Here is a 13,195-nt window from a genome sequence, read left to right on the forward strand (position 1 = left end):
TGACATTATATCTCTGAAACTTGACACCGCCACCGACTCGCCTCGAAGTTGAGGTTAGAGAAAAATTAAAACTTTTGCAATATGGCGCCTCGCGCACTTCATATTAACAGCTCCCAGGTAATGCAAGTTACGGGGGAAATAATATGTTATTACCGAGAATGTAATATAGAAACTCTTATGTCGCTGTTGGAAATGATTTCATGGTTAAAACGAATGCTTTTACCACAATCGAAATAGAACGATTGTCAAAATCTCTAGAACAGTCCTGATATTTGATATGTATGTTTTTTTTTACTATCAATATTTTAATAAGTAAATATAAAACATTAAATTAGCTTACAAATAATAATACAAACTATCTCTTAACTGAATAAACTTAAAATAAAAAGCCTATAAATAAAAAACGTCCCCCAAGTCACTGCCGATGGGCAGTGTGCCCAGAAGGCTGGCCGCATTGCCACGTTGTATGGCAATACTTATGGGTTGAGCAAAATACTGGCTAGCCCTCTGGTCTCCTGCGGCATCTATAAGGCGCTCCGCTAAGGCCCTGTATATACGGCGCGCGCTTGGCCCCCACGGCCCCAGCGTTTCGACCCCAAACGCCTCAAAAATATAACTACTGCCAAGGGTGGCATATTTGCGGCGTTTGAGGTCTTCTGCCATGGACGCGGCATGACCAGCATCTCTGCTGGTGCCTGGAAGGTGGGACGGCGCGAGGGTGTCAACACATGTGGCATCCCAGACTAGAGGCCGTCCCATCTTCCAAGGCACCAACGTCAATGTATGTTAATAAAAGATCCTGTTTTTATGTCCTGCGGGCGCAGCACGGTTCCATTTTTATCGACTATCACTATGCGCGTCCCTTTCGCACTGACATAATTGTTAGAATGTGACAGGTATGGTGACAAGGGATAAAAACGCCGCCGTGCTACGCCGCCTGATCTGACCTTTGGGGATCTTAAGAAACTACTGCCTGTTTGGAAAATGAAAAAAAAACTGTTTGCCATTTAAAATCTATAAGTAATTCAGTTTAAAACTGAAACGAAATGGTTTTTTTTGCTGATATCACAGCACGGCAGCACTACGATAAAAACAAAATGCAAACGATTCATTTTAAAGCTACATAATACTGTTTTCGTGCGCCAGCGAAAATTTAACTAACACGAAAATAAACATTTTCACCTTAACTTCATCAGCGCCGCTAAACGTGTTATCGGAAATATGAGCGACCGTTGTTTTCCTATTCAATATCTATCGGATTTTACGAACAAAAGTTTAATAGTTTGCTCTAAAATTATTAAATACAATTTTCTCTTTGCTTCCGGTACATTCAATTCTGTTTTTACAAGTTTATTTGATTTTGGTGAGATGTCTGATTCTCATGTAAAGGTTTCTCAGCAATAAAATAAAACGTCCCATTTGTTAATTGAGTTTCTAAAATAGTAGTCAATGTATTATTTATTCATCAAATACAGATCAAAGTCAATCTTAAAATCTACTTAAATAATTTACATACAATGTCCTAACTTAAAATCTAAACATATTACTAATATACTATCCTACTTACACTATCAGCCCCATTCCGACCCCCACCCAGCCCAAAAGTGCCAAAGATGCTAGCGGCATTACCGCGCTGGATGGCAAGCAATATCTGTTGGACTAGATAGGATAGAAATAGTAGTTATAATTTGAGGCGAAAATACATAGTTTATTCTACATATTTAGAAGATTTTTTGCATATATGGGTACGGAACATACTTCTACTATCCTCTTAAGGATATTAGCTAGAATTACTTCTGACTGCATTGCAGCATCTCGGCAGTACTCGTAATTACAAAAACGTTTTAGTCCCGTACTCTTATCGCGAGCCGGGGATGTTTGTGTCCCGTTTATTCTAATGAATTAATCGTTGAGTACCTACACGCGTGTAATCCTTAGCTTTGTGTGGAAGAATATTTGTGTGGTAAGCCGAACTTATACATATAATAATATGTAATATATGGCCTCTTTGTGACTTTTATGCATTTGAGTTTATAAGAGCGGTTTCGCACTACGTCCGATCCGAATCCGATCCGAACCCGTGAAAATATGGTCGGTAGTAGCCATAGAACTATTTCTATGGTAAGTCACGCACTAGATCCGATCTCCGTCATCCGATTTCTTTCCGTCATTCAACGTGTGCGGTGCGTAACTTACCATAGAAATAGTTCTATGACTGCTGACTGACCATATTTTCGCGGGTTCGGATCGGATTCGGATCGGACGTAGTGCGAAACCACTCTTAGGGTATAATTTTAATGTTAATTATATTTAATTACATTTGAAGTGTTTTCATTTTATGTATGTTCTAATGGAACTAAAATATAAAATTTGGTCTATAAGGTAAATCATGTAATACAGTCAGCAGCAGAAATTTATTTTTGATGACCTAGCTCCGAGCCTGTAGGCTTTGCAATACGCCTGAAATATCAATTCAGACATGGTTAAAATATGTATGTATAACTGCTTAAAATATTCGAAGCAGCCATTTGCATGACAAATTACAAAAATCAAGATGAAAAAGTAAATGAGCTCAATTGCAATTAAAATGACATATTAAACGTTTCGAGTGTACTCCAGATAATCATTACAGTTTCAGCACCTTACGTTGTTCACGTGTACAAAACAATTAATTGCAATTAACTCAGAGTTTCGAGTACAAATTACAAAGCGGGCTTAATTTGTTGTAATGAACGTTTCGAATCAGGAATTAACACAAAGGAATCGATTGGCCGTTGAATCGCAGCTGTGCATATATAGTTAATGCGCCTGTAGTGTACTCGTAACTAGCAATACTAGCATGCATTGGACAAAGTAGCCGCAAGCGAGTTGTGTAGCCGAATCAAAATTTATCTAATGGATTAAGTTCTCTAGGGTAAACTGGTAATACTGTGAAATCGGCACATATTTAATTACTGATGTGATGTGAAATGGTTTTACCGATGATTATACAAGAAGGATATCGTTATGGTTACCTAAACAACTTATTATAATACGTCATCATCAGACAAAGACTATTTACCAAACTGATCTATTCGTGACGTATTTTCTGATTTTGATTATAGTTAATGAGATAAGTAATTATTTTCGTTATTAGATACTTTCGCAGAAAACTTAAAATTTACATAAACGTTTAATACACATCCAACCCAATGATGAAGAAGACCTAAGGTTTACTCGGGTAATTCCGAATGTCGAAAACTGTCGGATAATTCCGAAAAGAGACTTTTATTATGATGGAATTTAGGGTGATTTTCATTTGATTTTCGGAATTATCCGACATTCGTTATTACCCGAATACACCTTACCTACTTATCTATGTTGTAACTACTAAAATAAATGTTTGACGTTTGACAAGATACACAAAGTTTTAGTTTGTTACATTATAAAGAGCTTAAATATTAGGAAAACACCGTTATATGTTCTTTGAAATGTTAATAACCGCGGTGTAGAGCCACTAAATAGCAGAGGCCGCGATATTTAAATATTCATCAGTGTAAATTATTTTCGCGGCAGAGCCTGCTCTTCGCGGTTATCTTACATGCGAAGTGAAACTAAAATTAATTTCTCACATTCATCCTGTAAATTGCGAAATTAAATTTTGTTTATCATTTCTGCTTTTTGCTTTTAAACTAATAAACTTTGTCTAAGGTCCAGTTAGTCATGTATCGAATTGTGTTGGTTTTGGTAGAAATTTTTTAACAAAATCCAGTTATTTTCTACTAAGGGTTATCCTGTCACGCAATTACATCACAAGATATTTCAATAGAAAATACAAAAGCTATTAATGGTAATCGTAACTACAGATGTTTTAAATATGTAAAATGTATAAAAAAGATTTATTTTCTGTTTCTTATTATTTATTTTATGGTGTTTATAAAAAAAATAACTTATCTAACTGTCACCAGCAATATTGTAAGATAATGTAATTAAGCATGGGATATGTATGGGAGCGATGCATAACAACTGCTTCCAGTATCAATAACATTGCAAATAATGGGAGTCTTTGATTTTTCATACTTTATTCATATTACCTACTGCACAAAACATTACAACTCTCAATATTTTCGTCTTTTTTTCTGTTTAAGATAAAAGTAGGGAAGCATATTCACTGTAATATTCACCGTGTTTACCAAGACGAAGTAGATCGTAAGACGTTTTAATAAAAACGCCGTCAACTGTGTTCCACAATCCAATTCGCCAGACCTTTTCATTGTATGAATACACACGCCAAATCAACGAAAATGGGTCGGGCAAACAAACAATATTTATATCGTCTCTCGTCCCAATATTACAATATATTTTAATGCCAACCTCAAATTAGCTTTTCAATTCCTGCGGGCATACATATGTATGAAAATTACCGGTAAATTTTAGGCATAAAATAAATAAGCAGTCATACACACCTTGCCAATTTGATTGTTGAATTATGCATGATGTCTCGCACGGTCTCACCTGAATGAAGAGGGTGGGAGGGAGAGAGGACTCTCCAAATCAACGGCGTATCGTTGCTTAGGGGAAGGGAATGAAATGGGCAACCGAGACACCGCCTCATTTAAGGGCCAAAAAAAAAAACAAGCCGCGCTTATTACAAATTGAATAGCCCAAACTAGACGAGACTGGAGAGGTCGTCGTGCTTAATTATTAATTTAAAATATGAGGGTATTAAGTTAAACTTAAGGTATAGTTACCTACAATAATATGTTACACAACAAAGGTCGCAAAAATATCTGACACGATCTTATTTGTAGAGCCATAAGAGCATGTCACATATTTTTGCGGCCTTCGAAGAGTAACAGTTTGCAGGTGACTGTACATCTACAAATATCTCAGTATAGTCGCACCAATAAAAGTCTGCAGCGGATTTGATAGCCCACGCAGTGCAAGTGTTATTTATACGTCATAATTTCATAGAAGTTTGACGTTCAAAATGACACCTGCACTGCGTGGGCTATCAAAATCGCTGCAGACTTTTTTAACTCTAGTTGTTATGGTCGCGCTATACAGAAACACCTTTAAAACGAAACGCAATTTATTTACAGGAGAAAATTACACGATATAGGGTCTTGTTAAGACGAGGCTGTTTGTTAGACTGCTATGGTAACGTATAATTCCAATTCTTGTAAAGCGACAGGGTTCTAAATCCAAATATAAAATTATGAATATAAAACACAGTATAAACCTCTTTACAAGAGCAGGATACGTCACACTCCCGAGCGGGAAGAACCGGAAGGTTAAGCTACTCTTATTAGTCCAAGATATAATCAAACAGGTGTTGTGGCAACCTTCTGGCTCGTGTTGATCGTACCTCATTGGTCACATTACGCTCATTGCTCTCATTTGTCTCAGTTTGTATTTGTTCAGTAGAGTCAGTATCAACTAGCCTAAAAGACGAGTCAAGTCTGTCATCCGAGTTTAACTCCAGTGGAAAAATGCGTTGAACAGGTCTTACCTTTGTTCCGGCTGCAGTTCTAACACGAACCACTCTACTAACGCCATCGGCACCAGGGTAAACCTCTTCAATTATGGCCAGTGGCCATGACACACGCTTGTCTTTAGTCTCCACCAAGACGACGTCTCCAGGCTGAAGTTGTACAGGTCCATTCCGCTCACGCTTTTGTATGAGTGAACTTATGTACTCGTCCCTGAAACGTTTACGCAAATGTTCACGTAAATCTTGACAATATTGTTGCCGGACGTTGAGAGCCACTCTGTCGACTTCATCAAAGTCGGTTGAATGATTTGACAGCAACGGCTGAATAAACATTGCCGGCGTCAACGGTTGAAAATCCCTCTGACCACCTATGTATGTGAAGATTGCAGGTTCGTGTCCTGTCACGGTCGCCAGATGTTATGGTCGCGCTATACAGAAACACCTTTAAAACGAAACGCAATTTATTTACAGGAGAAAATTACACGATATAGGGTCTTGTTAAGACGCTGTGTGTGTGAGGCTGTTTGTTAGACTGCTATGGTAACGTATAATTCCAATTCTTGTAAAGAGACAGGGTTCTAAATCCAAATATAAAATTATGAATATAAAACACAGTATAAACCTCTTTACAAGAGCAGGATACGTCACACTAGTATTATGGCATAGCGTAGTAAAAGCTCTTTTTAATAGAAACCTCATAATGTAAATTACTTAAGTCATCATAAAAAAAAAATATAATGTCAAACTATCAATGTCATTGCGAAATGTCAGTTGCCTGCATAATTGTTTACATCGCATCGAAAGTCAAAATTTCAAATGGCTAGAGTTGCAGCATTCCTGCCTTCATCACGCGAGTTCTTCGTGATATTACAAGAGCGTGCGGACAAGGCAGAAAGCGGGCGTTATAGGAGATTCATAGCTGCACTGGTTCTGCAGCGAATGGCCCGAGGCTACTTGATTAGGAAGCATGTTGCGTGGTTGTCCAAGAACGCCACGATTATCCAATGCGCATTCAGGGGCCATCAGGCCCGGAAGGCGTTGAAGGTAGCCTTGCGTCGAGCTGTCAGGCAGAAACATGCGAGACACTACGCCATAGCTGCTACTAAGATACAGGTATTTACTAGTAGATATCCAACTCGCATTGAGCTAGCGTACTCAATTTTGATATATTTAGCCAAGTTTACAGGCTGAAATACTTTTATTTCTAATACTAACTAACAAATCCTTACTTTCTGTAGGTTCTAGCAAGTCTTAAATTATATTTAAGGTACGAAACATTTAATTCGTAGAATTTATAAAATAATTTGTCAGTTTAGTTACTTTACCTCGCTATAAAAATAAGATTCAAGGTTTGCGTTTAAAAGAGGGAATGTCTACTTAATATTATTAGAATAATTTCTACAGATCTCCAAAATACCACCTTAACTTGATATCTGCTCGTTGATGGTTTATTTTTCATTATTTATGAAAACAATTTTTAGTTTTGGCAACAACTTAGAAATTGAAGTTGCATGTTAAATACATATTTGGGTCATTCTCTGAGAATATGTCTGCGGTTGCGTCTAATTGCCACGACTCGTTTCATACATTTTGTATAGATCACGGGAATCAGACCGCAGACATTTTTTTTAAAAATGTCCTATTTGCATTCCATTGATTTGTGTCGTCATTCGCGACAGGCTCTATGGCGTGGTCACTATTCAAGACGCACCAAATTCTGCTACCGCCGCTACCGCCGCTGGCTGGCCACCGTGACTGAGAGAGGCGAGCGTCGCGCTGCCGAGGCCTTGGAGTTTGGCCTCATCAGCAGAGCTGATGACCTCAGGATCCTCGAGGAGGAAGCAAGGAAATGGCTTGCCTTTGTCGTATTCAAACTGCATCACCTCCTCAGAACTGCATGCCACGCAGGCGTCTATTCTGACCCAGCTACTTCAGAACTAACGCAATTTGAAAAACTTTTAAAATCAATTCGCTACAGGCAGTATATGACCAGATTGAAACGAAAATACGACGAGTTTGTCAGAAAACATCGTCCCAATTTCTCTAATAAGAGGCTTTTCCCTATTATTGGAGATGGAGCCGATTACTGGTATTTGTCTTTACCCGAAATGTATGAGTTGACCAGTCCAGCAGTGCCCAAGCTTCACAATACCCGGCATTCACAATTGCATCACGGGTCTATACATAAGGAACCTTTTTTGTGGAGGAAAGTGAGGCCTCCGACAGCCTTTTCGGATAGAGGGCCCTTTATGCCGAAGTCGCTGGTACGGTGCAAGATCCCGTTGGCACCAGCGCCAACTCCTGCAGAAGCAGGAGATGCTGAACCTAAAAGAGACCCTAGGTTCCACTTGTATGTTCAACATTATACTCCTCAACCGAATATAATGGATTACGTAGATTTCCATGTAAACATTCTGACGAACCGAAAAAGTTCGATACAACACGTGAACGACGAATAAGATTTTTAACTCATCGCGCAAATTTTACCTATAATTCAAAAGTTTTACATTATATACGATATGTATTATTACCCACACTGTTTACTGTCCATCGGTGGACCTTATGCTTATTGTAATAAGAGTGTGTGTTTTTGTTTGTACATAATTATAAAAACTGCATCACTAAACTCTGTTTTTCTTTACCAACCCATTGGCAGTTTACAAAACTCATTAAAAGCTATATTTCTAAAAATCAAAGATTAATGCCCTGGCGGCCTAACGTAGGCTTACTTCACTACTGGATACCGGCGGAAGTCTGAGTAAGCTTTTTTTGCAAAATTTCGAAGTAAATAAAACAAGTCCTATTTACAAACACTTGGGTATACGTGGCGCGGTATTATTCTCTTATTTTCTTATTCGGAAATCCGTAATCAGGCTGCTAAGTTTGGAAGGGTCGTCCGGATGTTGGGCCGCGAGCCTTTTGTTGTTACGCTTTTGTTGTTGTGAATTTTACACTTGTAATTTATTTCAGGAAACGCCTTGGCGAGAAAGAAATTACGTTTAACTCTTCAAGGAAAATGTGTTTTATAAATTTGCATTTTGTTTCTGTAGGTTTTGGAGTGTTGATTTTATAAATGGATCTCTAGCGAAACTAGGCGAAAAAACAAAATAGAAGTTATGAAAATTACTTATCGCGTTAATATGTTTTTCTTGCTTTCTAGCATTTATCCAGACATGAAAATGGCCAATATTTTTCTTGTTCAAAGTCTATAATGTTTACAAAACATGCTCATTTTGCTTTTGATCTGATAAGAGTGATAAGATTAATTGCACGACAAAATTATTTTAAGTATGTTTACAGCAATAATGTAAGCAATAGTTTAATGTTAAAGTTACTTCTTAACTTTGCGGTCTTGTTTAGGTAGGAAGGTCAAGAATTCAGCCGCTCATTCTAATGAATTCTACGTTGCATACTACCTACTCTAATTATATGGCTCTTCAAACACATTTGTCTGACAATGCCGGTTTGACTTGGCAAATTTATTAGGGTCAGAATAATACAGGTTCGGGTTTCCGAACCTCGTCCTTATTGCGCACAGTTATTATTCCCTACGTTTCCCAACTGCCAGCGTATGCTCGACTCTATTCAATCAGTATAATGTGATCTTGACATCGTTAGTAACTACAGGTGATCGGAGATCAATACATACTGGTTAAGATGAAAGTTAAAGCCATATGCAATGAAAACACTAAACCGTCTTCGAAAGCTTAACACCGCGAGCGCCCATTTGTTACACGTATAATGGTTGACCCCGCTTTACTTATGTTCCGCGAGCCCTCTGAAATTGGGTGCGATTTGTGCCTCACAAAGCCACTGTCAAATTATTCACACCACTGATAAAAGACCGTACCAATGAGGCCTAAACTAATATTGCGACGTAAACTCACTAATTAAACATTCTTTGTCTCTTTTTGCTAACTTGACTGGAGCGTCACTGTAGCTCGGTATTGCAGCGAGGGTGTTCGGCATATGAATAATGTATGGGGTAAATTTGCAAGTGTTTCAATTTACACCCGCCACTCGCGCCGCTGATACGCACCCGAGAGGTTGTTGAAGTGTGAAAAAGAAAACAACGAGTGGGGCTGGAGCGTACGAACCAGTTCGTAGTGTGGATTAGTTGTCATTTTCCCTAGTATAACTCAGCATGTTTGAATAGGCGGAACTTTATGCCTCCTCGTATAGTCGCATAAAAAGTTATCACTCTGCTTTTTGCTGAGTCGGAGCTAACTGAAAAGGAGCACTAGTTCAATTTATTTTTTGCCGGTTGTCGGTACAATACATGAAAACGGTATTGGAAAGGTAATGCGAAAGCCAATTGCGGTGTCGGCACCTCTGGGAGGGCAGCCTTCTTTTCACTAGCGTCCTGTGTACCCAGCCTTCTCTTCATTGCTTTGCCAGGAAAAATTCCAGCAGCTAGCATTTTATTTTTGTTTTTGCTAAGCTCTCTCGATTACGTAGAAAATCCGCGATAAAATTCCGTATGTAATGGTTTTTATCGACACCGGTAGGTAGTTGCATTCAAAGAGTAATTTGATTCAACAATGTTTTATTATTGTAATGTCATGTAATTACTGTTTAATAAATTCGACATATTTTTATATGTGGTCATTAAACAAATATTCACATTAGTTTATTTTTCATAAATATACCGTACGTTACGTAATATCAAACAACGTGATTCCTGACGCACTGTGAAACCTATTCACATTTACTAACGTACGTCATTGGTATTACATTGACCACTTTGTGCAACTATTGATCCACACATCTATGCCAAATTGCACCTTTCGAACACTAATGATCACGGCGCAAAGCATCAGACGGCCAGACGTACAGACAGACAGACATGGCGAAACTATAAGGGTTCCTTGAATTTGACTAACTGAATCGTAAAAAAGTAAAATCACAGATCGGTTCCATTGAAGGGATGTTTACAAAAACAACATAACTGACTACACTGGTTGACACCTGAAACGATTAATAATGTTCTTAAAAGAGTGTCAACCTCTCTAAGCAGTTATGTCGTTTTTGTAAACATCCCTTCAATTGTACATATTACGGGAGTTACGGGAAAGGTGCGATGTCCCATTGATTGCTGGCAATAAAATAAATCTTCCGATAATTATTTTCTCACACGAGAAAAGCACATGCATGCATAGCAATAAAAATCAGTCATATGCCCTTTTTCTCGAACTTTCAGCACACTTTTTCTTTGTTGACTTGCTTATACCGTAAAACGGGGTCAACAGAAATCGCGGGGTGAATAGAGAAATTTTGAACATTTTCTTTCAAAGTGTTATATTTAAAAACGTACATCTCTAAAATCAGATTTTTTGGAATACGTATATAGTAGACTATTTATTCTCTACATTGATACCAAAAGAAGTTAATCAAACTGCCTAATAGTTAGATTTTTTTGACTCTAAAGGAAGGCCTTATCGAGGTAAGAAATGAAGCCTGTCTGAACTTTGTTCTAGCGGTAAATGTAGTGACATTAACGTAGTTAAAGTTAGCTAGCCTGGTAATATAGTATCTGTAGTACCTAAATAATAAATAAAATCACCAATTTTCTCTATAATTAAGCATTTTTTTGCAAGAAACTATCAACAAGCACTCTTACGTGAAAAAGGGGTCAATGGACACGCATATGGGGTGAATAGTTACGTCATAGGGGGTGAATAGTTACGTCATAGGGGGTGATTAGATACCACAAAGGGGTGACAAAACACGCCTTGGGGGTTAAAAGACACGAAAAAATATGTTTGTATCAAATAACTGTTTAACAGATATATATACTATTTTCCAATAGAGTATCAACATAATAATGACCAAATTCGATGCCTATGACAACTAAAACTTCATATTTCTATTCACCCCTTTCGTGTGTCTATCGACCCCGTTTTAAGGATATGGAGAAAACACACAGTTTTCTTTGATTTTCTCTGAATTGGGTGGGTCAAAATTGATTTCACAAATGCAAAATTGAAGAACTAACCAAGACTCATAAAATGATGTCTAAATTTTTACTTTTATCATTTGGATTATTGGTGAAAATCGTCCTTGAAGTTGAAAATCGTGCCTATTCACCCCGTTTTACTTATTTTCTTCAACCGAACGTATTATCAAAGAGAATAGATAGGTAGTATCGAGGGCTATTGTCGTTGTAATAGTCACACTATTAAAACTAAAAATATCAAAGAAAAATTAAATGTATTAGTTACATGATTTTTTATTTCTATTTTATATTTTTTTAGAACACCTATGACTTTGACACATGTTCTTTCACTGATCCGTGTTAAAATTGTTAAATATCAAACGGTATCGTCAACACCATCTAGCCCAGCATAGGCCAAATGTGTGCCGCCATCTTTTCGAGAATGACTTTTTCTTGATTTCCGTGGCACGTGTTTTTCTTAGACTTTATTTCTCTTATACGGAGTTACATATATATTTGGTATTATTGGCCTCTACTAATAGGTGCCGAGGTGAATTTCTCCGTGGACCGCGAGTAATTCCCACAAGTTCAATCAATAGCGTTGAGAGTGGTTCCGTGATCTGTATAAAGATGCGGGGCTTGCCAGTAATTAGTGCGAGGGGGACCGTGGGGTAGCGAACGTGCAAATTGAAGATGATCATTTATACCTCTTTCTCACACGTTTTATTTTTATTTACCTGTAACATTTTATTACTCCGTGAAAGCATTAGTGGACATCGTATTGAATTGTGGGAAATCGCACACACACTGTCAGTCTCATTAGAATCCTTATCTCTTTGCTATTTTGACCTGTGTTTGTCATCAGTCCTCATTCGTTTTACCATTGCCTTTGCTTTAGCCAATTCACCATTAAGATATATTATACATGTATTCGTTAGGTAAGTACATAAAAAATATATCAAAACACTAAAGGTTTTAATGAGACTGAAGAACATGTGATTTCCATAACGAAGTCTTCTTGATTTTTCTCAAAAGGGCAAATTTAACAAATGTTACGTCTCGATTAATTGTTAATATAGCTACACTAACGTTTCTCATTAATGAAAAAACCGGACATGTGCGAGTCGGACTCACCCACCAAGGGTTCCGTACTTTTAGTATTTGTTGTTATAGCGGCAACAGAAATACTGTCAAGGTTCATGAGATACAGCCAGGTGACAGTCAGACAAACGGACAGAGTCTTAGTAATAGGGTAATAGGGTCAAAGGGTGAAAACCCTTTGCGGACGGAACCTATTAAAAAAATGTGTTTTGAACTATTCCAATATATGTTATTGTATAAATTAGAAAAAATCTGATTTTAGTAAGAGTAGGGGCATTAAATTGCTCGTTGTTTATGGAGTTAGATAAACATATTTCTATTCACGACTTATGATTCACCCTGTATAGATTGAGACAAATTGAAAATTGAACCCTATTTTTACAGTGTACCTAAACATTGCATTTCGAAAAACTAAGTTAACTAATCTTTACAACAATCAATTGAATTAAAGACAACCAAAACTCGACAAAACTCAATCCAGCACAAAACCAATAAGTATAATTGCAAAACTTTATCTTTTGGGTACGCTGTATAAAGAAAATCGCCTGATTTGAATATGAATAACCATAATTGCTACAGTTAAAATCGTCTGAAAAGTTAACATTTTCCATAAACCATTTAACATTTTTATCATAACAAATTTTTATCTGCGTCAATTCTAATTGAAATGCAGACCACGATGGCAT

The 13,195-nt window shown here is 37.4% G+C and overlaps 2 protein-coding genes across 2 annotated transcripts in view; both read left to right on the forward strand.

The window, feature by feature from the left end:
* LOC134671231 (semaphorin-2A) overlaps positions 1 to 13,195 on the forward strand; it is a 433,155-nt gene that overhangs the window by 116,326 nt on the left and 303,634 nt on the right. The window lies entirely within an intron of this gene.
* On the forward strand, positions 6,240 to 7,933 carry LOC134671075 (uncharacterized). The gene is made up of 2 exons (XM_063528858.1): positions 6,240 to 6,586; positions 7,153 to 7,933. The coding sequence occupies exons 1-2, from the start codon at positions 6,290 to 6,292 to the stop codon at positions 7,930 to 7,932; spliced, it is 1,077 nt and encodes a 358-aa protein (XP_063384928.1). The 5' UTR covers positions 6,240 to 6,289; the 3' UTR covers position 7,933.

The sequence above is a fragment of the Cydia fagiglandana genome, chromosome 15 (genome assembly GCF_963556715.1).
Source record: "Cydia fagiglandana chromosome 15, ilCydFagi1.1, whole genome shotgun sequence".
NCBI classification, from domain to species: Eukaryota; Metazoa; Arthropoda; class Insecta; order Lepidoptera; family Tortricidae; genus Cydia; species Cydia fagiglandana.